This window comes from Chenopodium album, chromosome 4 (genome assembly GCF_948465745.1).
Source record: "Chenopodium album chromosome 4, dcCheAlbu1.1, whole genome shotgun sequence".
NCBI lineage: Eukaryota > Viridiplantae > Streptophyta > Magnoliopsida > Caryophyllales > Amaranthaceae > Chenopodium > Chenopodium album.
In genome coordinates this window covers 64847199-64875006 of record NC_137837.1, presented here as the reverse complement: position 1 = coordinate 64875006, position 27808 = coordinate 64847199, and the positions used below count along the sequence as shown (strand labels likewise).

General features: G+C 35.8%; 3 protein-coding genes and 1 pseudogene across 4 annotated transcripts; 1 reads left to right on the top strand and 3 right to left on the bottom strand.

The window, feature by feature from the left end:
* On the top strand, positions 1-3190 carry LOC145628023 (BES1/BZR1 homolog protein 4 pseudogene; annotated as a pseudogene).
* Positions 3191-3751: 561 nt separating this feature from the next.
* On the bottom strand, positions 3752-10390 carry LOC145627090 (uncharacterized). Its single transcript, XM_081679486.1, has 5 exons — positions 10000-10390; positions 8250-9161; positions 7432-7632; positions 5023-5218; positions 3752-4202 (listed from the first exon to the last, which is right to left on the bottom strand). The coding sequence occupies exons 1-5, from the start codon at positions 10099-10101 to the stop codon at positions 4018-4020; spliced, it is 1596 nt and encodes a 531-aa protein (XP_081535612.1). The 5' UTR covers positions 10102-10390; the 3' UTR covers positions 3752-4017.
* A 1159-nt stretch (positions 10391-11549) lies between these two features.
* On the bottom strand, positions 11550-15826 carry LOC145629203 (universal stress protein A-like protein). 2 transcript variants are annotated; one of them, XM_081681745.1, is made up of 5 exons: positions 15593-15826; positions 13946-14157; positions 12924-13045; positions 12657-12775; positions 11550-11792 (listed from the first exon to the last, which is right to left on the bottom strand). In XM_081681745.1, the coding sequence occupies exons 2-5, from the start codon at positions 14124-14126 to the stop codon at positions 11684-11686; spliced, it is 531 nt and encodes a 176-aa protein (XP_081537871.1). In that variant the 5' UTR covers positions 14127-14157; positions 15593-15826; the 3' UTR covers positions 11550-11683. The 2 variants fall into 2 exon arrangements, with proteins under 2 accessions (XP_081537871.1, XP_081537872.1); XM_081681746.1 differs by having other exon boundaries at positions 13946-14142.
* A 6932-nt stretch (positions 15827-22758) lies between these two features.
* LOC145629202 (large ribosomal subunit protein eL14y-like) lies at positions 22759-24972 on the bottom strand. Its single transcript, XM_081681744.1, has 5 exons — positions 24822-24972; positions 24601-24702; positions 23794-23923; positions 23598-23710; positions 22759-23015 (listed from the first exon to the last, which is right to left on the bottom strand). Exons 1-5 carry the CDS (start codon positions 24822-24824, stop codon positions 22962-22964), a joined length of 402 nt encoding a protein of 133 aa, XP_081537870.1. The 5' UTR covers positions 24825-24972; the 3' UTR covers positions 22759-22961.
* Positions 24973-27808: the final 2836 nt, after the last annotated feature.

Below are 27808 nucleotides of genomic sequence, written 5' to 3'. Positions count from 1 at the left end.
ATGGCACCAGGAAATGGCGGAACGGCTTCGACAACGACTAGAACACCGTCATGGAGAGAGAGAGAGAACAACAAGAGAAGAGAACGAAAGCGTAGAGCCATCGCTGCTAAAATCTACTCCGGGCTTCGAATGTACGGGAGTTATAAACTACCCAAGCATTGTGACAATAATCAAGTTCTTAGAGCTCTTTGTCATGAAGCTGGCTGGATTGTTGAACCTGATGGCACTACTTATCGAAAGGTTTGTCTGTCTCTTTCGATCTTTTCTTATTCATACATTATTATTCGTTGCGTAAATCTTTGTAGGACAGAGGGAGTATACAAAATAATAAAATGTAATTGGATGACCGGAAATGATAATGTAAAGGGAGGGTTGATATGATATTAATTACTTTATTGAGTTTAATAAGTTTCATACCAGTATTATTGTTAGGAATATAGGAAAATATATTATTGTGATATATTTTCCATATAGATCTTATGATATTATATTTAGGATAATAATATATCTTAGTTATATTCTAATATAATATAGATTTATGGAAGTTTATATGATAGAGTTTATATTGTGTAGGCTATCTTATATAGGCTATAAATAAATAATAGCCAAGATCATCAATACAATTATATTCAAGCTATTCTCTTATAAATAATTTAGCATGGTATCCAGAGCTTAGGTTTAGAAATTTTTTTTTCCGCAAATTATAGTGAGGCAGAGATGGCGAAGGGTGATGATGAAACACCACCGCCACCACCACCGGTTGATCACGAGTATTACCTTGGCTCAAGCGATCATCCGGGCATTGTGATAACACCGATTAAACTACACGGATCGAACTATGATTGAAGGGGATCAAGGTTAAGATAAAGTTAAAATAAAATTAAAATTTGTACAAGTTAAGATAAAGTTGTACTAATATTTCTCCATTAATCAAGGCTTGATACAATGCAGCACTACCACAGTACACTGAACACCATGAGAAAAATTTAATGAGATTCACGTAATTAATTGTGATTTCTAACTAATTATAAATTTGCACGATTTAAGTCAAGTACGGAGTATTTATATACAAGCACTTGGATTTGTTGATATCTACAATTGACTCGTAACAACTTATAAACTTATTATTAGTCTATTACGTAATAAACTAATAATGGTTGTGAATTACGGAGTATGTAGTTTCTCATCGAAGAAGATTTGAACCACAATCAATGGAATTACTATTACTGTTTAACTCTTACATGTAGAAAGGGGTATAAAGGACTTGCTAATTTCTTGGCAATAATTGATTTTTTAGTTTTTGTTTCTGTTATAATGTAACGACTCATATGTACTCCTTAGCCAAAATGGTAAAAATAATGATCATCAATTCTTCTTAGACTTTTGTTATTAAAAATAATGCACCATGGACCATAATTTCCATTTGATCGTATCTTATTCCATTAATTATTTTTATACACCACGCATAATATCATATGTTAATTTTGTTTAATTATTAATGGCTTTTTTAGGTAAAAAGAATGAATTTTAAAAACTGATTTATGTAAATGTTGATTAAAAAATGGTGGAAGAAAGGATATGGTAAGACCTCATAATTTTTATAGAAAATGACCAAAATACCCTTTTGCAAAAGGTTTTAGCCTTTTGTGAGATATAGGAGTAGGAAATGATAGGGCTTAGTAGTAGAAGTGTGGCAGTGCTTTGCTCAGCTAGTGTGATTCTCTGAGCAGTGACCACTAGTTGTGATGCAAATTCGGCTTTTGTCAGAAATCATGGGATTCAATAATTTAAGGGTCAATTTTACTGCGTATTTTCTGACTACTTTCGTACATTTTGTTGCATAAGGAATTAATGATCATTTTTATTAAGATTTATTCTTAAAACAGTGGAAATCGTTTTACTTGATTTATCTTTGGAATTTTGGGTAGGATTTTACCCCATACTTGTTTGGTAAGAATATTTTAGTGTAAATCGATTCGATTCATTGTGGATGAGAGTTAGTGCTCGTGTGTAAGTTATGTAAGAACGATCCTGACAATCATCCTGTCAAAAAAAAAAAAAAAGTTTATGTAAGAAAGTATATACGTAGTACAAAGTATGGACAATTTGATTTTTGGGTAAATTCAAATGAATTTTAAGCTAAGGTGGACTAAATTATAGTTTGGGTACTTGACCATAAGTCACGACACGATAGGATGAATGATGTAGGGGTGAGTGTGCAAGGATGTGAGTACGTGACTACATGATGAGTTATGTATGTTTATGAGTTATGTAGCTTGAAGGCGTGATAGCGTGAGTGTGTGGTGTGTGGTTACGCGATGCCAGACTAGACGTCCTCCTTTGCTCCATTCTTTACATTAGACATATTTCATGTATTTGTTTGCCCAAGAAAAAATTGGAAATTTTAACGTTACTTGCTAAAATAAATTCTAAATCTCATGTATTGTTATGCTTATTTGGCTTACACTTTCATAGGTCCAATAATTGTTTCTTTTAATGCAGGGGTGCAAGCCTATCAAACCCTTGGGCATCACAGGCAGGTCTATATCAGCAAGTCCATGCTCATCGTACCAACCGAGCCCTAGTTCTTCTTTCCACCCGAGCCCTGCATCCTCCTCTTTAGCAAGCCCTGCTTCATCTTCTTACACCGCAAACACAACTTTTCTCCAAGGGACTTCTCTGATTCCATGGCTTAAGAACCTGTCACCACCACCCTCGTCTTCCAAGCTACCTCATCTCTACATTCATGGGAATTCCATTAGTGCTCCTGTAACACCTGCTTTGTGCTCATCCCCTTCCTCTCCGACATTCAGCCTTGTCTCTTCTCATCATCCATTTGGTGGATTCTTTACTGCAAATGCTGTCGTTGGAGGTGGTTCTCCTCGAATGCTGTCGCCTTTACAAAGTGGAACTTGTTCTCCTGCTATTCCTGCAGGTTGTGATCACAGTGCTGGTGTTCCAGTATCTAGAATGATGTCAGATGAGTTTGCTCTCAGGAGTAATGCCAAGGGACTTCTCAAAGCATGGGAAGGAGAGATCATTCATGAAGATTGTGGATCCGACGATCTTGAGCTCACACTTGGATCCTCTAGGACAAGGTACTTTTGAGTTGAATAGCATAATTCACTACAAAGAGGCTGCACATTTGGCTGATATATGCCTGACTCGTAATGAATTTTCTTGCAGGTAAGAGATTCGGACACTGGGAAGTGATGCAGCTAGGTCTAAATTAACAAAAACCTGATATGCTTTATAATGGAAGATTAAAATTTATACTGATCATTGTCAATTAGCTGTTTGGTAGCCTATTAATAGTTAAGAGAAGTTAGTAAATCATGCATCACTAGTAGTGTTGCTCGTAGATGTTTTATTCTAATGTTTTGTACTGACTTGGTTTCATCGTTACAATCTGCAACGGCGTGTTAGGTTTGCATTTGGAAACTGAAACTCGTTTTAAATACAGTGATTGGAAGTTAAAACTGTCATATATTTCTAACTTTTGAGCTTCTCATGCTCTTATGATCCCTTTTTCTCCAGACTTTTATGGATATATCTTTGTAATGCATAATCATGCATCCATTATGGTTTGCTGGTACTCTCGTAGCATGCTACTATGGTATGTAGATCGTTACCCAGCCTCCTAACAAGAACCATCAAACGTATAGCAATACCTCTTTGAAGCCCTTGCCTCCAAACACTGAACATCAGTGACTTAAAAACATGAGGGCATTAAGGCAGGGGAAGACGCAAAGCTTAGGCAATTTCAACATTTCAACAATTAATGTTAATATTTACAATCAGATTGTTTCGAAAAACTTTCTAATTTTAATGATTATTTACCGTAAACACAAATCAATATTTGTAAATTTTGCTGTACAATTGTATACTCCGTTAAGTGCCTTTTTAGAATAATTAAATCAATGAGATGGCGTAACTTGAAGAATAAGGAGGCTGACAGAATCCACAGTTGAGACCCAAGCTTGGGACGAAGCCAATATATACAAATGCTTCAGACCTTCATCCCTCCAATTTCTGATATAAATCTGTTAGTGCATCATAGAGGATAGCAGCAGCAGGAGGCCGTGGCAATGATCCAAGCAAAATGTCAGACGCCTTCAGAGATGAATTGCCATAAAATCTGGAATTTTCTTTATGGCGAGCTGTAACTATATTACTCTCAAGGGAACAACCAACAAATGCACCTGTACAATCAATGATGTAAATCAGCCATTAGATTACTCATCAGAGCTAAGTAATGATTAAAGGAATGTTATAAGCTCTTCAACAGCGGGTCAACTATTAAGCTTAAGCCAGTAAAGGAAACGCTTTCAGATAGTAATGTTCAACTTAAGGAATCAAGAAATGGTAATTAAAAAACATTCAAATATATAAATGCAACTCCATGACTGAAGCCTCAAGTCAGGCCTGTTAATATCAGGCAAGTTTTCCTGCCCATATATTCAGCTCCACTTGCAATTCTCTGTTGCAACTTCTTTTCAGCTATAAAAGTATTCAATTATGACAAATCACTCAAGATACCATTCTATTGTGCTAAAATAAGTCGATAATCAGCATAACACACATGCACCAACAGTCCCAATAATGTAGTACTAATTTCTCGCCTATCCCCACAATCTACCAAATGGCAGTGGCTTGCAACTGGGGAGAAAATTTGACCAGATTTTTTAGCATAGATTCCTCTGGGAAACCAAAATCTCTCTAAAAAAAATTCATGATACTGAGTACTGACTACTGATTCACAAATTATATACCCAACCTGGCATCACTCCAAGGTATTACATTATATACCCAACCTGGCATCAAAGTAGTCTACTGCCTACAATTCTACATGCACAAACATGCTCTGTGGTCTAGAATATGGACCCTTCACATTAAAAAATAAAAATTAGAAAAGTCTACAGCATTGTAAAATAAATTCCAAAAATGTGAATAATGTTTAGATAAAATAAGGAAATAAAAAGAGGTGTCAATCAATTAGCTGAAAATTTTGCAGCAATGTACCTTTACTGCAGCTATATGTATAACAAGCTGCTACACCTCCATCCCCAGCACGTATATCTGCTTCTGCGGACCTTCCCACAACACCAGCAGATGCACTCATTCCAGCACCAAAAGATATGTGCATATTTCCTCCAAACATCTTGACAGCTTCACTAGTTCTCAACACAATTATAAAATCTGTACATTGTCCTCCTACCTGTAAAACAATGCCATCATCATCACCTTTATATTCAAACCTCATTAACTCGCAAATTCCACATGAATTGGGGAAAAAAAAAGGTTAGGGAAGGTTTAAAATGAATCACAATCAAAATGGAGATAACATTTAGTGGTTCAATACTCCAATGACTAGATATCACATACAATTAAACATGAAATCAGATTATGAAAAAAGATTTATTATTTTTTGGGGAATTTGGATGAACAAAAGAATTAATAAATGAAATAAAAGCAAGAGCCAAGAGGAACACCATAAACAAGACCAGGGCTTCAATATGTACATCATTTACAGGACCAAGATTCATAACAATGCTAATGCTCATTATAAAAAAGGCCACCCTCGTTGCAAATCAGTGAAACAGCTAGGCAATAACTCCATCAAAGGACAGCTATAGACACCACTTTATCCCTTAAGGACTCTCAGCTAGAACTTTTACCCTGAAAGATGCAATCATTCCTTTCCATTCACAAAACCAAGGAATAGTCACTCAACAAGCTACCTTTCATAAGATTCTCCTTCCCTTAAGCCTCCCAATTGTAATTTAATGCACAAACAAATTATCCACGTGAGGTAGCAAACACACTCAAAGATTCAAAAAAATGCAAACAACCTGTCCTAGGGAAAGGAAGCCAGCCTCCTCACTACCAACACATAAGACAGACAAATTAAGAGATGGACTATTATTCAATCTTTTTTTCCTGCAGATTTTCTATAATGCTAAGCCAATCCAAACAAGTAGGCACATGCAGTCTGCATGAAATGCCTTTTATTCATAGGGAAGTTAGCTTTTTAAAAACATTTGGTGAGTGGAAGAAGACCTAATCTGTAATTGTCTGAAACTGAGTTACTTGGGTAAAACGAACCCACAAAAGAAGAAACCCCCAACCAATTCAGAGGCAAGCAAAGACCCTGAGACTTGGGACTCGATTCATATCAGATGATGTCTAACTTATAGATACTGAGATTTTGAATATAAACATTGTATCTGACAGGGTTTTCTATATCCTTTGACAAGGTGGTGTGGGGGTGTGGGGGGGGTGTTAAACACTTCTCAGTCCTACAGACGTTAGAGAAGTATTTTGAAGGCATTTTTCCGTGTTTTCATCACGTAAATGGAAAAATGTAGCTTCTCTCCCAATTCCATGCTTCTAGACAAGTAGGCAACACCAGGAAAGGAAGATATTCGTATTCCCACTGATTTATTTAATCTTCGATGGAATTTAGACGTAAGCTTTCATCCTTTCCAATCATATGCCCCAGCAGGCCAGCTGCATGACAATAAATCACAATTTCACCCATAATACAAAACATGAAAACAGGCTCTTTCAAGCTGAGATCAAGGAGATTCCAAATTTTAGCTTATGAGTTGTCTAGTGACCTGAGACTATAGCTCGTCACGAGAATCACATGCGTCTTAATGAAACTTCCAAAAAAGCAGAGTTGCAATGATGCAGGACACTGTATCACCTCAAAGTGCTTTGTAAAACCCCTCCTCCATGTATATGTTGAGAAATTTTCAATTTCCCTTTTTGTTTGGTACACCCAGCCACCCAAGTTTCCACAAAAGAATGCTGAAATTTCATCAGATATTTGGTAATATCTCTGCATACTTCTTCTGTTCACTAATAGTTGCACTGTTTCTCTTATAAAGGTCAAATTAAATATTTTTAATTTAAATTTTCATTAATATACAAGGAAAAAATTGTCACATGATATTTTATGATTTCATCTCAATGTATATTTTCATAATGTTAAGATTTTATAACTTTTACTAATCTACAAATAAAATAATATGGTTAAACTAGTGCATTAGAGATTGTGTCACCGGAAATATATGGTGCAACTATTAGTGAACGGAGGAAGTATAGTGCAAAAACAATTTGATCCTTTTAAACATTGTTTCATAGAGGTGAAACATTTTTTTGATTTGAAAATATGACAAGGTGAATATCGTCAAAAAGGTACTCATTGATATTTGATACATCAACAATTCAACAGCCAAAAAATAAATGAATAGATAAAAGCAGCATTAAAACATGCAGGCAAAAGCTACAGAGATATTTCACTGTGTTGCATAAAAAAAAGGAAACATGATGTTTGTAAATTAACTGAAATATTTTGACAATCATCTTCAATGCATAATATTAATTTCAATGAAGTCACATCCAAGAAAAAAGAAAGAGTGTCACCTGAACTCCCCAACCCAAGCCAAATGAAGCAATGGCAGAAGGAGCTGACCAAGAACCATCTTTCCTTCGAGCAACAACCAGCCCAGTACCTACTTTGTAAGTCATGACAGTACCAACTTTGGCGACAGTGAGAATGGCAAGGCCTTTTGCCTGCTTCAAAATAGCATCCGGGATGCACTTTTCATTTGACATAGAGCCCATCTGTACATTATTTTCATGAATATGCTATTGTTTTAAATAGAGAAAGAAAACAACAAACTCCATCAATGCAATAATTTTAATGTTTTTCATGATATTACATTAATTATGCACAAAGGTACACAACACACACTACAGCCAAAGAAAATATACATGTAAGTTAGTACTTATGCAGTTTCAGTGTTTCACCACACTAGCACAACACAATATTTACCAAAATCTACATATGAAACAAATCCCAGCACTTATTTTAGATGGATAACACAAGCTGCATATTAAGTTCACAAGCTCAATCCTACCTGAAGTGGGACGAAAGTAAGAAATTTACTAGTACTCCTTTTGTCCCAGAATAACAGGCACAGTCAACCTTTGCACACATGCCGATGCATTAGTTTGACCTTATTTTTTTATGATTAAATATAAATGAAAATTATATTAAAAGTTATATTATGAAACTTTATATTAATACCTATCTAACAACATATTTTAAGACAAAATTTGTTTTTATTATGTTAGTAAAAAATCATAGTCAAATTTAGTATATAAATAGTGAAAAAAAAAAGTCCAACATCTCAGGGAGTAATATATTATTAAAAAAACACATTCATATGTGTAGATACCTTGTTATAGCTTTTGAGTGCATTTGTTGCCTTGTAAATCTCATATTCCATGGACTGGCCCCAAGGGAAATTAAGCCAAGATCTCAAGGTACTGAGATCTGTCAAATCATGGGTTGGCAACTGTGCAGCACGACTAACTTGGTCCATCAAATACCCCTGCACAGACTCCAAACGCACACCGCACACATCACAGACTCGTTGTGGATCTGAAGTACGGAACTTCACAGGCAATAGGCTCCTCCCCTTTGAGCATTCATTGCAGAACACTCCCCCACAAAAGCGACAGTGATGCCTGGAGCACATAATAGGATGAAAACGAACACTACAAAGCATGCAGGCTGATGCAGAACTGTCAGGAAGCCAACGTGGAGGCTCTGTCTCCAAAATCTCCTGCACGTTCACTATGGTTGCCTCAGTGAGAGTTTGAGCCATTTCCTTCCATGCTTGCTCCAGAAAGTTAGATGTTATCCAGGAGAGTTGTCTTTGATGAAAGTCCCCAGAAGCAATTGCCTTCACCTTCCCACCAGCCACAATCATCATCTCCATAACCACATCCCACATTGTTAGCTCCCTATTTTCTCCAATAAAATGATCCCAATCCATATCTGTGTCGGGCAAGTAGCCCCCATTTAAAGAAGGATTCGAAGCCCATTTTTCATGTTCACTTTCCGGTAGAGGAGGGACAGAGACAGGAATCCAAAACCCAGTTTCCTCAGAAACAGGGGCATCATAAATGAAGATTTTGCCATGCTTCTTATGGCCAGTGACTGCATTGTGTATGACATCATCATTCATCTCGGGACCTGAAGAAGACTTTATTTCAGAATGCACTGTCTCTCTCTTCTCTTCTTCCCCTACTTCATCAGCTACTCCATTCTCGCAGTTTTTTACACATCTCTCATCCTCTTTAACCTAACCATGCACAAGCATTACCATTCAAGTCAACTAAAACAGGTAATATTGATGACACCGGAATATTTCTACATATATCACAGTAAATTACAAGTGATGCCTTGTAGCAATTGTCATTATATACACTGCTAATTGCATACAAAACAGCGCTTCACAACTCAACCATGAGACTGTAGACAATTAATTTGCATCTAAATTCATTCTTTTATTCTTATTTGAAAGTCTAAGACTTTGAATTCCTGTTTGTTTATGGCTGGACTGAACCAGAATTTCATACTCAAGAGCGAATACTTAACCTGCCCCTTAAAACACGGGGTAATGGACGTGTTGGCAAAATAAAACAATCTCAATTCCATCCAATATAGAATTAAAACTACTACCTCCGATTTTTTTTAGTTGCAACTTTGGGGTATTATTTGAGAGATATAAAATATTCCAAAGTTGCAACTAAAAAAATCGGAGGTAGTAGAAGTATTTCAAGATGATCATAATTTTCAGTTTTTTCACACTTATAAGCTTTTTAAAAACAACCAAAGTATTATAATTGTAATCAGCAATTCTCTACAATACCCTAAACATAATGATCAAATTAGAACCCTAAAATAATCAACACCACAATTCTACCAAATCACAACACTAATCAAACCAAAAACATACCCCCTTTCATCACACAATATTTACTCAATCAATCAATCAAAAAGTTGCAACGAATTGCATAATATCATCAATCAATCAATCAATCGGAACAATTAAATTTCTGAATAATAAAAAATACATGTAACAATTTACATAACAATTCAATAAAAGTGACACAAATTCAACAACAAATTCAAATTACCAGCGTAGGAAACGCGCGAGGTTCATAATCATGGAGTTCAATCTTAGGGTATCGAAAATTGCTGCTCTCAACTGACGAAGAAGGTTCGAAATTATCTTCCATGAATAATTCAATTAAATTCGATGAACAACCATAGGAGTCAATGATTACTTCTGTGCTTTCGTCTTCAGCTTCTGCTGATTTTATTTCCAGAAAAAGAAATCAAAAGTAACTGCAAATTAATTGGATTTTGTCAAGAAAATTGGGAATCTAGGTTAAATTTGATTGAAATTAGATTAGACGAGATGGAATTTGTTGAAATTATAATGATGAATATGATGTTGCTTTAAATGATAGAATTTAGAGTAGTTTTAATGGTGGAAGGAAACAAATTTTGGGTAGAGGGAAAGAGAGCCCAAATAGACTTGATCATTTGACGTGGCCCTTACATTAACCCAACGCTTTGTTGTTTCGAGTATTTTGGCTATCGAGTCAGGGTGTTTGTTCGCTTTTCGATTTGGATTTAAACTAGTTTTAATTTGATTCAAAATTTACAGTGGTTTAATTTACCTTATGTTTGTTGAACTGAAATTATTTTTGTTGAACTGAAATTATTTTTGTTGAACTGAAATTATTTTTGCTGAACTGAAATTATTTATACTGATTTTCTATTATAATTCTTCTTTAAGAAAACTAAATTTACTAAACTAAACTTTTATACTGAACTAAAATTATTTTTACTAAACTGAAATTATTTTTACTAAACTAAAACTTATTTTTACTTAATATTATTTTTATAAGGTAAAGTGATCAGTACCTTAGTTTTAATTTTTAAATTCAATCCAAATTAATTTTGGTTTTTTTTAAAACATTCGAAAATTCAAATTAAATTTTGGTTATTTAGATAGATCCGAAATTCGAATTAAAATATGTTGTTAATTTTTAGGGTCTAATGAGAAAATTTAAGTTTTGAAGACATAGATGTACATGATTACTAAACGTACTTGCGAGTTACAGTGTGAAATTCGCCATATGGAGGGTACAACGTAATTAAGTGAAATCAAGAGGGTTACTATGAAGGAAAAAAAAAAAAAAAAAAAAAAAAAAAAAAAAAAACCTTTTTTTTTGTAAGAACATACCATAATTTTAATTTTTAACTACCTTCCTTTATTTTTATCAAGAATTTCCACATAAAAAGTGCCTCCTAATTTTATTTTATTTTTTTTCCTTAACACTTACAATAAAAAAAAATAATAAAAAAAATAAATAAATAAATAAATTGAACATGCCCCAAGCATGCGAGGAAATAGCGATAAACTTCCCCAACAATCCCAACCTGCTAGAGGGTATTCGCAATTGCAACGTCAAGGTCACAAAAGTTCATCTCCCACCGCCCATCGGGCTAGACGCCTAGACTTGCATAGTTGCATGTACTACAAAGACTAATAAGCCTAAAGTTATTAGGCCCTGCAGGGAAAACATACAGTATACAATATAGAACTTATATTACAAATATTGTACAGTATGAAGACCTTAAAGCAGACTCTGCAAGAGATCACCACAACGCATCGTATTCAATTCATTGTCATTAAAAAACAAGTCTTAAGCCCCCAATTTTCACTCGAATTCAAATTTACACAACGTTCACAATCTTAAAATCAGGTCTATATACAAAGCACCATGGTTCAGCCACAACACCAACATTTTAATCATCTACAGGGTCTTGAGGAGTCTCCTCTGCACTCCGTTTGATTGTAATGACAGGGCATTCAGCATGCTTGACACAAAACTCACTGACAGTACCCACAAATACCCTGCATAGCAAACAGTCAAAACCACGTCTTCATACTTCCAAAGTAGAAAGAAATTAAGAAAAACTACTGTCTGGAATTTGATTAGCCCAGACTACAACAGATTATGAATTTTTAATGACTACTCCATGTCTCCATTCCAAAAAATCTATCACTGTTTGAAAGTGGGAAATTTGTACTACGAACTACGTTGCAAATTAGTATGATAGAACCAAAAAAGAGTTTTAGTCAAAAAAATAAAATAAAATAAAATAAAATAAAAAAAAATAGCCCCCAACCCAAGATAAGCTTCTCTCCCTCTAATTCTTGGTCCAGCAATTCAGTCAAGAAATCCAACCCCTCGTCATGTTGTCACCCAACTAGGTCCACCAAGCACAAGTAAGGAAAGGGATAAAAAACAAAACAACAAAGCATTAGCCAGACAATCTGAAGCAACTGCCAAATCATGTCAGTACAAAGGCCAGATTGAACAAAATAATTTTGGAATGGAGATGATTTTACTTTGATAAAGACTTAGGGAAGATATTTTGGTCCATGTAGCACTGGGTAGCCAATAATAAAGCCGCTGCAAATGTTAAACAATCAATGGCTAGTAGCACTGCAGTAAATGAAATTATGAATGTGGTGCATCTAGGGATCAAGGCTTGAAAAGAAGGCAGTTTTCTGCAAATGATGGCTCAGTTTGGTGTGAAGGGGTCAATACTTATGACCTAAAAAAAAAATTATGAAAGCATTGAAAATTTCAGATGTAGAGTAGTGAATATTTCTTCCCTTAAATTATAATAAGACTGAAAAGCAAAATCCACAGTAAATATTAGAACGAAGGAGAAAAACCAAGAAAAAAGAACCCCAGAGAGTCTAGCATACCTCTGGAAAGGTCCAAGTCCCCTGCATCCCACAACAAGGAAATCAGGCTGAACCCGCTTCACCTCATGGCAAACAGTTTCTTGTGGATCACCCTTCCGAATCCAAGCTTCACAAGCAATCTGCAAGAATCATTTGAAAGCCAACAAAAGCATACATTAAAAGAATGATATACCAAAAGAATTGCCCAAATATCAGCAACCCTACTCAAAGAAACCAAAAAATCATGTAAGGATGATGAGTTCAGAGGTTGAAAAGATTTCACTTTACCCCTATTTCATGACATCTTTGAACAAAGTACTCCAAGAGATGAAGTCCTTTATTCTTTTCTTTGGCTTTCATGCTTTTGAAATCATCAGGTGATGCAAATATGCTATCCATATCATCAAATCCTAAAAAGAACACAATGTCAAAAAAAAAAAAAAATTATGGGATATTCCTTCAAAATTCATCATAGGTATTAAATTATCTAAAGAAGATGAAGAAGCAACCTATATATTTATACCAAGCAGAAAGAATAAATAAAAAATTAAAAAAATATATCTTTGCATAGACATTAGGGAATAGATTAGGTTAAACAACTGTGTATGCATATAAATTATTATTTGCTGATACACTCTCAATGGTCAATGGTGCCACTTGTTTTCATAATGAATGTAGTTTCAAAAGAAAAGCCATGTGCAAAACATCCCAAAGTCACCACCCCCCTTCGTGTGATGATAAAAATTTCATACCAAAATCAGAATCAAAAAGGAAGAGGTGATGTGTGTCCTTTGGACATCATAAATTAGGTGGTGCAGATAATATACTGTACAGAGGGGATGAGTAATAGAAAGCTTACAATATAACTTCATAAGTTGTGCGTGATAGAAGAAAAGTGAAAGCACAAATTGATGACAAAGCATATTTGTAAATTGTCAAAATATTTCTTGTGTCCCAATGTATATATGATAATCCAAACAATACAGATAATCCAAACGATACAGATAGAAGTATAGAACTGCAAACATATCATTAAATGCTTCAAATAAAGGCAGCCTTAACGCCCTTAAGCTAAAACATAGGTCAGTATATGATTTGTAATGTAGGTCATATACAAAATGCCAAAACAAAACAAAAAAAAAAAAAAAAAAAAATTATAGCCAGAAGAACAAAAGTATGATTAAATACATAAAATTTGCCCCTAAAATGCACAACAAGTCTACAACACCTTTAAAACATCTTAATTAGATAAATCAGTAATCAAATACAATAAGAAACAAATATTTAGGAGTATGAGAGAAAGAGAGTACCATCTTCATCAGGGACTTGCACATGGAGAAAGAGGAGCTTGAAGCCAGGAATATTGTCTCGCACGATCTTTTGGAGAGTCCATTCAAAAGCACCTTTGGAGCTAATGGAGGCATGAGGATAGCCTTTAATGCTGGATTGGTTCACCCCTATCAACACTCGAGTTGGCTCGCTCCCACTCATCCTTTCTCTTTTCTCACTAGCAAAGAAGTCTCTGTAAGAGTACGTTTAGCTCAATAGTTGGACGCAGAAAGAAAAGAAATCATACAAGGAGGGAATCAAATAATATGCAGTTTTTGGTTCAATTGCAGGACAGAAAACAGCAATAATATTTGTTACTTCTAAGAGTAATATGACTATGGAATACATCACTTGAACTTTAACTAATTATGATTCTATCTTGTATCCTTATTTGGGTCTCAAGATAAGGAAAAGAAACCAAATCCATATAGCCCCTTAGCTTTATGACTAGTTACAGTAACAAAAAACACTAAATAAAACCATTCAACCCCATATGCTATTTATGCCTAACAAGCAGAAGCAGAACAAACTAAACACGGTAAACAGATGCAAATTAATGCTGGTCAATTGTCAAGAAGTTAGAACAAACTACATTAGCATAGCATGCAAATGCTTCACGAATCTCCACGGTAAAAAATGAGACTGTCTATAATGCAACAGCTCTTGAATCTCTAATATAAAATTTGCAATTGAAAATCCGAACAATTGTTTACAACTCACAAAAATTCCAGATGTAAACACAAAATTACATACAATTAACATAAGGGGAAATATAGCAAAGAATAAATACCAGATACGGAGTAACTAAATTCTGTTATACCATTATAGTGTAGAGGGAGAAAGGAAAATAATTCAGTATACCGCATTTCTATAGAGTATATTCTGAGGCAATCAAACTCCAAACTCTAGAGATTCCCATCATTCTTAAAAGAAAAGAATAAGGAAATGGTGTAATATTGCCTACATTAGAATAGTGGACTATTTAAGCACTTAAGCTAGAAAAACGATAGATATTTGCAACGAAAGGGTAACTAGACTCGTACATTTGTATTCTAATTCTGATTCAACTTGTAAATTCTGCTACATTCATAAGCTTGTCAAAATCATCAAATATACATCATAAATGTGTCAAGATACAGCTGTCTCCGACTAGGTTTTCTCATTTTAACCACAATTAAGGTGAATTAACCCGGTAATTGCCTCGATATAAGTAGACTAATGTTCTTGTTTATGAATCATTAAGAAACTATGAAAGCTACACCAACATGGAAATCAACAGGTACAGAATACAACCTCGAATAGTAATGTAAAACCTTAATTAAACCCTAACCAAAAATGCGGCGAAATAGGCAACAACATTTGAGCAAAAATTTCAAGAAAGCAAGATAATCTTTACATACCAGCAACTAAAATCAATCCAAAGAGCAAATTAAAAAAGAAATTAACAAATTAATCAAAATTAAATAATGAATAACAAGAACAAAATCCATAAATTACGACAAATAATCAAAAATCAACAGAAAAAACAGCAAAATTAACTCAAAACCTAGAAGAAATTAAGATAAGCTAGTTAATCATACAAAGATCAAACAACAAATAAAAAGTTGATTAAATAAATGGAAACTTACAAAGGATTCGAGAGCAAGTAAGAAAGAACTCCAGAAGAGAGAAAATCAAAATAGAATTGATGAAGAAATTAAAGAGAAATCTGGGTTTTTGGATTATTATGAAGAATAAAAATATGATTATGTATGATGTTCTGGCGATAGGGCCCAGAAAGAGGACGGTTTAACGTTTACAGAAGCAAACTATTTCAAATTCATTAACGACATTTTCTGGAGTCTTTTTTATTTTATTTTTATTAATACAAAGTATTCATTACTTGTATTTATTACAGTATTTATTTATTTATTTATTTATTTTGAATTAGATTCAAATATTTAATTCTGGACAGGGAAGCTTGTTCTTGTGAAACAATTATACTAGTAATCTATACTTAGTATTTAAAAACTATAACCAAGGGAAACACATGTCTCTATCCTATTGCACTTCAAAATCTCTTTCTCTAACCTAAATGCCACATGTCCTCTTACACTATTAATTAATTTTTTATTACACTATATTTTTTTAATTCTTTCATTAAAATTATATGCTTCATCTTCTATATACACTTCATCTTCATCTCCCCTCTTCAATTCAACCTTTTGCTTTTCTCTCTTTAATTTTAACCTCTCCACCTTTATTTAATCCCCATTTTCAATTGCAATTCCAAAAATTAAATTTCTTAATCATATTTTTGATCACACATTATAACCATAATGACTTATTGATATTTCCTAATTCATCTTTCAATGCAATTTTTTATGAATAACCCGTGCATTGTACGGGTCAGAAGACTAGTTAATTTAAATTTGTAATAAAGGATATAGATTGCCGCCTTGTGGTGACAACGTGGCATGCATAAAAGCCTCCAACAACATCGCCAATTCGTCATTAGCTAACATAAAACTACAAATTTAATACCATTGATACAAACCGAAATACTCCATCCGTTTCATTTTTTTAGTCCCATATACTATTTTGGGCGTTTCAAAATGATGTACCCACATTGAATATTTCCTAACATTATTATAAGTTGAATAATTTTCATAATCCATGAACTTAATCTAATTGGGTGTTTGAAGAATCAAATAATTTTGATTGGTTAATGTATGTGCTAGAGGATTGCTGACATGACAAATTTTCCAATCAAAATTTATAATAGGCGATTAATTATAGCCAATAACCATAAATAAAACAAGAAAAGACAAAACATTAATAACAAAGTTGCAATCAAATTCCAAATTACTAAGATTCCTCCTTTTCTTATTTTAAGTGATTGATTCCAAAGGGGACTAACTAAATGAAACGGAAGGAGTATTAAAATAATTAGTACTCACAATATATAACTATACTCAATATTAATTATGATGGTTGTCTTTTCTTAATTATGATTGAATTTGTATATAATTGAGAGTAAGGGCCTATTCTGATTGACTGAATTGAGCTGAACTGAACTAATTTGAAGCTGAACTGAACTAATTTGAAGCTGAACTGAACTGAATATTACAAGTATATTTTATGAGAGAAGGAAATTAAGATAAAAACTGAACTGAACTGAACTTATTGGAGCTGAACTAAACTGAAGATGAAGAGAACAGTCCCTAAGTATACTCCGTATAATAGATTGTAGGTTCAATTTACTCATCATAATCGATTAATTGTATTGCCTTAAGGGGATTATTCGATGAGAATAGGTTTTTATGTGAGAACGCTTTCTTATACTTCCTCCGTTTTTTTACTATTGCACCATACATGTTGGGCACACATTTTTGGTAGTGGGAAAAATGAGGAGAGAGAAGGGTAAAAGTACAAAAAAGCCATGTGGTGTAAACATAAAGTAAAAAAAAAAATCAAGTGTTAAAAGTAAGGGTATATTAGATATTTACAGTGTGAACACACATATTTTGTTTCTTTAATTTAATATGGTGCAATATTTGTGAAATTTTCTTTGAAGGCAAGTGGTGCAATAATAAAATTAAAGAACGGTGGAAGTATGAGAATTGTTGCTCATTTGATAAATGAATAAAGAATTGTTGCTCATATCAAATGAGCAAAAAATTGTTTGCTTAAGTGCCAAATGAGCAAAGAAACAAAGAATTGTTTGTTTGTTTGATAGATGAACAAAAAATTGTTACTCATTTTATGCATGAGGAAAGAATTAGCCGAGCTTGTTTCCACTAATTTATTTACGTTGTAAGAAATTAGCCGAGCTTGAATAAGTTTTGAGATCCCGTTTAACAAACAAACTGAATCTCAAACAAAGGTATATATACTTTTTTTTTTTTTTTGAAACGTGGCCCAAAGGCACTTAGCTTTCATTCATAGGGGATTCAAGTTCCACAATAGAAACAATACAACTCGGAAAATCCGAAAACCAAACTCTACTACTAACACCCCATGGCAAGCAATGTGCAAGCTCATGAGCTACTTTATTACATTCCCTACGAACAAAGCTCAACGAAACAAACTCAAACGAACTACGAACACATATGCAATATCAAATGAAGACTACTTCCGCCTCTTTTTTGAGGCTTTATTGTGATCAAAAGTCCTTGGCAATCACTCTCCACCATAAGCCACGAGAACCCCGCATTTACAGCAACCTGCAGCCCCAAAAGCACTGCTTTTGCCTCTGCTATAACAGGTTCCCACCTTTCCTCAAACCTCCACAAAACAATTAACCAACACCAACTGCCCCTTGTCACTCCGAACAGCAGCTCCAGCAGAAGCCCCTAGCCCCTTAGTAGACCCTCCAACCACATTAAGCTTGAGCATGCCCTCCCTTGGTGGCTTCCATTTTTAATTTGTCGAGTCGAAACCCCACCTAAACCCTACCCTTTCTCCTCTTTTTGTAGTTGATTGTGTGGGATTGCACGCCTCACCCTCGAAATCCCAATGATTCCTCGCTGTCCAAATCGCCTGGAAGATAGTAAAGAACAGCCCATACTCATCACGATATGGATGCAAGCAAGAGAAACCTGCATCCAATCAATTATCTCCGTACAAAAGCCATTATCCTCTAACTTTAAATTGCACCAATGCCAAATCAATCTAGCAATCACACAGTGACACAGTCACGAAGAATATTTAGCTTAGTCTCGGCTTCCACCCAACAAATGTTACACATGAATTCATTTGCTAAGCCCCCAGGCCACAATGTTGGCAAAGCACCCCTACACGCCCTCCACACATTAAAATATAAAATACAATCTTGGCAAAGTTACAGCATTTCAAATTTTGTTCCAATAGAAATTGAGTTTGAAGCCGAAGTACCATGCTCCCCATCATACTCCCCAAAGATCGCCCTATATGCTGACCGAACTGAGTATTCTCCATCCTTTTCTAAATCCCAGCAAAACTCATCATCAAGGAGCTTAAAGCTCAACAGAATAGCAAGGGTTCTTTCATATTCAAAGGGAAGGAAAATATCCTTTAAAAGCGTGAGTGCGTGACAGACCACGATGCAGTAGGAAGGTGGATAAGGTCACAAACTTTCATATCCCGCCTCGACTATCACATGGAGAATTAACCATCCTAGATTGGTTGTTTGGTATCCACGGGCTCCTCCACACTAAGATGTGCAGCCCATCCATCACCTACTCTCCACCGAATACCCCCTTTGCACCACCCATCTCACCCCCCATATTCCACTCCATGAATAACTCGGATTAGCGCCCAACTCCAAGTTTAAGTAATCACTTCCCTGAAATATGGAGCACTCATAATTCAGTCAATACGGCTCTCCGGATACTTAATCAATCTCCAAGCCTGTTTTGCTAGTATGCTGCATTAAGGAGCTTAAAAATCTCAAAAACCCAAACCACCTGCCCTTTTGGGCTCACACAACTTCCTCCAAGCAAGCCAATGAATCTTTCGCTCCCTTTTCAAGTTTGACAACAAAGACCGCAACTCATCATAAAAAGAAGAGGGAAATTTGAACACACTCATGGTGTAGGTTGGGATAGATTAAGCAACAGCCTTAATCAGGACCTCCCGACCTGCCTTAGATTACATTATCCCCTTCCGCCCTTGTTGTCTCTTCCATAATATTTCACAAACACCCTTAGTAATAAGCACCCTCTTCAACCTCCCAACAACATTTGGGAGTCTGAGATACTTCCTACTACACCCCTAATCAATTCGCCAGCTCCCCCCTCCTTATCTCCGGCACTCCCTTACTAAAAGACAGTCGTCTTACTAAAATTCACCCTTTGCCCCGACGTTGCCTCATAAGTATGAAGGATCTCTATAGTAGTACAACAAATGTGAAATTGAAGGATTCATTGATGCCACTCTAATATCATGCAAGCTACCATTCTCCACCGCTCTATATAACAAACCAGATAATGCCTTAGCTCACAGAATGAATAAATATGGGGATATAGGATCACCTTGCCACAAATCCCTATAAGGGGTAAACTCCCCCGAAGGTGCACCATTTATCAGATATGAAAACGAGACTGTAGAAATACATTGCATAACACTATTAATTCACATCTATGCAATTTCCATCTTCACCTACCATTACAGGCCTCAAAAAACCTAACTCCACTCTATCATATGCATTAGCCATGTGTAATTTCAGAGCCAAAGAACCACCTGTAATAGTCGAATTTTTCATATGGTGAAACACTTCAAAAGCCACTACAATGTTGTCTGTAATTAATCTCCCTAGAGTAAAGGTATGTATTTTGGTTCAGAGAAGTAAGGGTGGGTTCTATTCACCTGATTTTCACTTATCTGAACTTACCTGAACTTATTAGAACTTATTAAAACTTATTTTAGTTGTAATTTGTGCTTGGGTAACCCTTATCGGAACTGATTAAATCTGATCTGAACTTAAACGAACTTATTTGAACTTATTACACCTTAAATAAGTGAAAATAAGGTGAACAGAACAGACCCTAATATTATAAATAAATAATTTCAAACGATTAGCAAGCACCTTATATTATTAATCAATTTATACACCACATTACACAAACTAATCGAACGGAATTCAATCAGCACAATAAAAATTTTATTAGGTTCTCTCGAAATAACCTCACCATTTAGAACACCCAACACAAGATTTGTGACAGCCGAACCAACAATAAGCCAATAAGTTTGGGAGAATAAAGGGCACATACCATCGGTCCTTGTAATTCGAGTGAGATTGTCATGTTGCAAAAACAGATATGGCAGAGCCTTGATGTCCAACGCTAATGGTCTGCGCATCGTCTTTGCGAGAGCATCTGGATAATCGAGAATGCGACGTGGCATATCCGAAAGTCCTAAAAAATGCAATTTTAAAATGTTTGAAATTCAATCAAGGATGTTAATTTAGCTCATGTGGATTAATTTTAAGATTTTCATATGTCAAAAGCACGAATCTTGTTTATGAGAGACGCTTGTTTATAAAATGGATCATTTATCAATCTAATCCTATATGAACTTTGTTCAATTATAAAAACAAGTCATTTACAAGTTGTTCGGTAACATTTAAACTTAGTAGATGAACAAAGCTCAATAGATTTTTTGAGGGCTCATGTTCAATCTCGCTTAATTAATTTAACTCACGTCTTAATCTACTACTTTCTCCGTTCTTTTTTACTTGACATACTTAAAGTTATTGATTGTTAATGATTTGCATTGGCAAACGTGAAAAAAGAAATAGGTCAAGTAAAAAAGAACAGATGAAGTATGTATTAGAGAATATATCCCAATGGCATAGAGCCCTCTTATAATCAATCAGAGAAAAATGCATCTATTTTATAAGAGATGATGATCTAAGTATTTCTATTGTTGCATTAAACTGTAAAAGGTGTTAATTTTGTGCAATTGTTATAATAATAACAGTTTAAAAACTTTCTATTTAGAGTTCATGCACATGTTTATGATGTGCCACAAAAAGAACATTACACATTGACACGAATGTTGCACTTGGTGTCGCTACTTGTTTTGATGTTTATAACATAACCATGCTGATTGATTTTGCTGAAGATTTTGGGGCTCTCATGTATTACTTAAGGCTTAAATGTTGTACGTATAAAAAGTACATTGTACGTATAAAGGTTAAGCATGTTTGTTATTTAAAAGAATTATGTGGCATTATTATGTGAAGGTATTTGTATTGTTAAATGTGAAATATATTTATGTCTCAATGATGCATGCATGAAGAGTTCTTGGACTACCAAGCTTAGCTTGGTCTAGTGGGAAAGATTGCACCTTCCAACCATGAGGTTGGGGGTTCAATCCCCACTAGAGGTACTTTGAGGGTAGGGATTCCTTACCCTTCCCCCCCCCCCCCCCCACTCTCAAAGTGTTTGACCCGCAAATATTGGACCAAAAAAACCGTGAGGATTGAGGTTCGGTCAGGATCCTTCTCCTTACCATTAAAAAAAAATAAAAATGAAGAGTTCTTGGACTTATTGAAGAAAAGCTAGATTGTGACTAGTGGGTTGACGTCCTTGATGATGACGCAACTGATGCAATGTTTTGCCATATACCTCGTATTAAAACATACTGAAATTTGGCCTTCTAGCCGACATTAATGAAATAAATGCTCCTGTGGGTCGCTCATCAGTATCATTATTCATTACATTCATTAGTGGAGAGTTGGAGGTGGCTTACAAATGAACTCCACCCGACCGTGGGTGCTGTTGGTTGCTGTAGAATGGTGTAAAATTACTCTGTCATGAAGCCATGAAGGTTTTTAATCCTTCATCTACTCTCCCATCTTTGCTCTCCCAGCCTGCTGTCTCCTCTTGTGGGATACATCAATCTATTTGGGTAATTGGACGCACATGATGTGCAAAGTAAGTATTGTTGTCTCCTCTTGTGGGATGCGTCAAAATCTACTCGGGTAATTGGATGCACATATTGTGAAAGGTGTATCTGGGGCTGTGTGGGTGCAATTAGCAAGACAGAAGGGTGAACTGTTGGAAGCTGCTGCAGTGATCATAGTGCAGAAGCGGATGTTGCAGAAGCTATGCAGCAAGGCATGGTCTGGAACTGGCAAGATTGGTTTTTAGGATTGATATAGGAAAGTGACACGATTCATGTAGTTAATGGCAAAATTGGAAGATATTGACAAAGATGAGATGTTTTTCTACTTTTCAATTGTTTTCATGTTAAAATTGGAAGATAAACATTGTTGAGTAATAGAAGTTGAAACTTGAAATAACATCAAAATTGAAAGGTGCACTAGCAATAAAAAGCTACAAACCTTCAACCTGCTGATTTCTAAATTCATTACTCAGACACAAAGTAGATGTTCCAACACAAAGACGGAGATATATAAAAATTCCCTTGCTATTTCGTTGTACTTCAAGAAACAAAGTCACTCAAAAATTTGCTAAATCTTGAATTTCAAACACATTAACTGGAGACAACAAAATCATGAATCCTAACATCTTATGCAGCCTGTTTCTTCAACTTAGCAAGCTCCTGCCTCACTGAACCAGCTTTCTGCAAGAGTCAAAACAGGAGAGATAAATCAGCACCATGATAGTCGATAGACAACATGACGATTGCATACTTTATGACTATATAGAAATAGCATGTCTATCTGGCAAAAGTAATTGGTGCAAACGTGCAATTTAGAGCAACAAGGCACCTACACATCCTCCAAGCGCTCAACAGAAGGCAACAAACAAAAGAGGAAAACAACGCTAGAATCAATAGTTCCACATGCTCTGAAAGCATAAGAATGTTCCTTGACGAATAAATACTGCTCAAAGTCTAAAGCTTTCTTTTCATAAAAAACTGCCCCCAAAAAAATCAAAGTCCTTAACTAGAAACCGTATAACAAGCATAAGAGGAAAACAACAATAAAATCAAAAAATTCACATGCTCTGAAAACATAAGAATGTTCCTTGGCAATACTGCTCAACACCTTTATAAAGGTTTCCTTTCATACAAATCATCTCCCAAAATTAAATTGTTTTACTAGGAACCTCAAGAACAAATACTACTGAACATTGAGAGCAGCATTAAAAGGACAATGAAATTTGGACCAAAAGAAGTGAAGACATTAACAAAAACACAAACCTTAATCTTGGCCAACATGATCTTGAATCTGTCAAAGTCGTTAAGACCAGCTCTTCTCTTTTGGACAATCAGCTTCCTACCCCATGAACTGTTCTCCCACTTGTTCTTAACATCTGCACCATCATTGCAATTTAATCATAATGCACGCAGAAACCGTAAGTGGCAAAGGGCCATTACAAGATAAAAGAAACCCTACCAGCAGCCTCCATAGCTTCGACCAAAGCTTTCTTCTTTGGTGACTTCTCAATCTCAACCTTAATATCAGTCAAGGAGAGCCTCTTCAAGTTCATTTGACCCCTGACCATATCGGGAGCATCAACTAGAACCTAAAATGCAATTTTCCATAGACAATTAGATACAAACAAAACCCGTACTCCACTCAACCAAAACTAACATATTATAATTGACTTTATAAAAACAATATTAACTTTGAGAAATGTCTAGCATACAAGAGTCCAATCAAGAATAACCTGATTGTATGTAACTAAAGACTCGCATTCGGGTATAGGATTTGGATACAAGTCCATGTGACATCCTAAACCATTCAACAATCAGAGGTTCCATTGAAATGTCTATATCCATATAACGATACAACGAAAACCCGGATAAGTCCAGGTTAAATACTGAAGTAAAGCTAGTAACGCAGCCAAAGAGAAAAAGCCTACATACTTTCATAATACACATAAAGTTCTCAAATTTACTCATTATGCATAAAATAGAAGTCCATAATTCCATGAAAACAAGCAAACAATACAAGCAAATTTGAACTTGATTTCCAATTCACAAACGACCATAAAAACACAAATGCAGGCAAATTAATTGAAGCAGAATTAAAACAAATTCATTCACCCATCAATAAATTTACAAACCCTAACCAAATTTCAACTCAAAAACTGCAAATAAACCCTAAATCAAACCGATTCAAAGCAATCAATCATAGAAGATGAAGTTTGAATTTGTATATCAATTGAAATGAAAAAAAAAATACGGAAAAGGAAAATACCCTGTTCTGGTCAAGAACGTCGACAATGACGACAAGACGACCATACTCTTTGCCGTAGTTGACAAGGGCTACTCTTCCGATCTCCACGTACCTCTTGAAAGGCTACATCAAGTTCATTCAACAAATTAATTAATCATATTATTTGATTTGATTGTCACAAATTCGTAAAAAATATAAGAAGAAGTTAAATTTCCATGGAAAATAGAGGAGAGAGAGATTACCATTTTCGAAGTGCGAAGGTTTTCTGGTTTTCCCTGGAAGTGGAGTGGAGAGATGAAGGAGGAGGCAGCTGACAATTATCAATGTGTTTAGCTAGGGTTTTATTAGGTCATTTGGGTTTGGGTTTGGGTTTGGGTTTGGGTTTGGGTCGTATTCATGTGTTGGGTTCAACGATCGGTTTTTTTTTTTTGTTTTTTCAGGTAAGAAAAAGGAAAAACATAAAAAGTAAAAAAAACATGATTGCTAAATACAACCTTTACTTACCCTACACACCCCTCTAAAAAACCTAAAACGTCCTTCTCCCCAAAACACAATACGAACAGTTTCTTACTTTCTTTTTGCAACCCTCTATTGAATTTGTAGTTTAGTCGTTGCAATCCAAATCAACGCAATTCCCTCTTTTTCATCAATATGCAGACTCAACCATAAACCATTCATGTTAATGTAGACCCATTTCTGCTATTTTCAATTTAATAATTGATTTTGTTCAATTCGGTATCTTCATTTTGTAATGGATATTCAACGACAAACTAACAATTTGGTTGAAGGATTCATGATATTAAAATATCAATTATTCAATATATAATTTCATACATACAGTTCTACCCTATTATTTCATAAACTGCTGTTTTCGATTTCGATGGATTTTGATTCCATAATAATAACAATTTGGTGAATACCTCTATCTCCCATTTGTTTTTTGCGGATGACTCACTCCTTTTCTTTGAAGTGAATCCCTCTGCTTGCGATAACTTGATGCAGCTTCTTAAAGACTTCTGTGACAAGTCTGGTCAAATGATTAATTTGCAGAAGTCATTTGTTAAGTTTAGCCCTAATACTCCATCAGACTATAAGGATTTTTTTGGCTAATATCTTGCGTCTTCATCATACGAACAACCTTGGTTCGTACTTGGGGACCCCGGTGGACTTAGGTTGCAATAAGGTCTCTGACTTTGGTTTCCTGGTCGACAAGGTTTCTCAAAGATTGTCATATTTCTCCTCTTTGCGGCTTTCGGCAGCGGCGAAGTTGGTTATCATCAACTCTGTTCTGATTGCATCTTTTAATCATGTATTGTCAGTCTTCCGTGTTCCTTCTTCTATTACGAAGTGTATTGACAGGCTTTTGGCTCGGTTTTGGTGGAAGTCCTCTGCTTCCTCCAAGGGGTTGGCGTTTCTTTCTGCTTCCTTGTTACACCTTCCGAAAGGTTTAGGTGGTCTGGGTCTTCGCAGCATAGAGCATTTTAATTCGGCTTTATTGGCTCGTCAGTGTTGGCGTCTTCGGCAACATCCTCAGCTGCTGGCATCTAGGGTTCTTTCGGCTAAGTATCCTTCGCTCTTCTCGTTAGGTACAGGTCCGATTCCTCGTGCTTCTTGGGGTTTTCGTAGTCTCTCGGCTGGGATGTCCACTTTGGTCTCTAGGTTGGCTTGGAAAGTGGGTAATGGTTCGCAGGTTCGTCTGCTTGAGGACGATTGGGCCCCTGGGGCCAGTGAGGTTCATAGCAGGTTTGGTTGAGTCGGATCTTCCGACTCATGTTTCTTCCATCATTAATCTACGTACTTACGCGTGGGATCCTTCTAGGATTCATCTGTTCTTTGATAACTCTTCAGCGCTCCGGAGTCTTTCCTTGGAGCACCCCCAGCGTCCGATGGACGACTTTGTTTACTGGAAATTCATTCGGGATGGTCAATTCTCGACCAAATCAGCTTATGCATTGCTGGTTCGTTGTTCTTTGGCTTCTATTCCTAGCGCACCGGCATCTGCAACGTGGTGGAAGCGCTTCTGGGGGTTGCCGATTCTCCCGAAGTTCAAGCTCTTTATTTGGAATTTAATTCATGGTGCTCTTCCTTTGTTTGATTCTCTAGGTAATAGAGGTTTTCCCGTTACCTCGTAGCCGGAAACTCCAGCACACTTATTTCGTGATTGCTTCTTTACTGGTCCGTTTGTTTTGGATGCCCCTCCGAGCTTTGATCATCTTCGTCCTGCTTCTCCTCCTTTTGAACAGTGGTTCACGGGAATGGTTTCTGATTTGGTTGGTAAAGGGAATCATGATGCTCTCCTTTTCTTCTTCTCGTCTATTTGGGCAGTTTGGTTAACTCGCAACAATCTGGTCTTTCGCAATGCAGTCTATTCTCCAACCACCATTTCCATTTTAACTGAGGATTGGTACCAGCGTAGCAAACAGGCCATTTCCTTTTCCTCTTGGCATTCGTCTCAACAACATTCTCTTCCTTGGGTGATTTCTCCTTCGGGCTGGCTTAAAGGGTGTGCTCACTCATCGTTGGACACTTGCTTGATTTTTGATGGTGCCTGGGATAAACAAGATAACAGTGCAGGTGCAGGTTGGATCCTTCGGGACTTGGGTTCAGATGTGGTTTTAGGTGGGGGTTCCCGTGCTTGTCGAACATCCTCAGCCCTCCAGGAAGAATTGCAAGCTTGTTTCTGGGCCCTACCTCCTCGCGGCTTTGACTAGAGGCTTGCTGCGTGTCTCCGTTTACACTAACTGTTCTTCTTTGTTTACCTACTGGGTGTTTCCAGATCTGATAATGTCGAGTGCTGCTGGTTACTTCATGACATAAGGCAGGTTCTAGATGGTTTCCATGAGTGCCATTTTCGGAAGGTCCTCGGTCCTGGGTTGCTCCTGCTCATTGGCTGGCTGTTCAGGCGCGACGTCGGCATTTTCTTCTCTGGTCTTTTAAGTTTGTTTCTTTTTCTGTGTTTGTTTATTTCTTAGTTCTATTTGTCAAAAAAAAAAAAAAAAAAATGGCGAATTTGATTTCGGATTGAAAGAAATTGGGGGCCAGAGACTGTTTTGGAAGGCTGGTAAAAAGTGGTTACAATTACATTGAATGAGTTGAACGAAATGAGGTGATTGCTTTGGATGGATGGCCCGAAATGGTTGCATTCTTTTTTGATAACTGGTCTTAATTAGTTGTTGGAATTGCTTACAAGTGCAATGAAATAGACCAATTATTTCATATGAATTGTCCA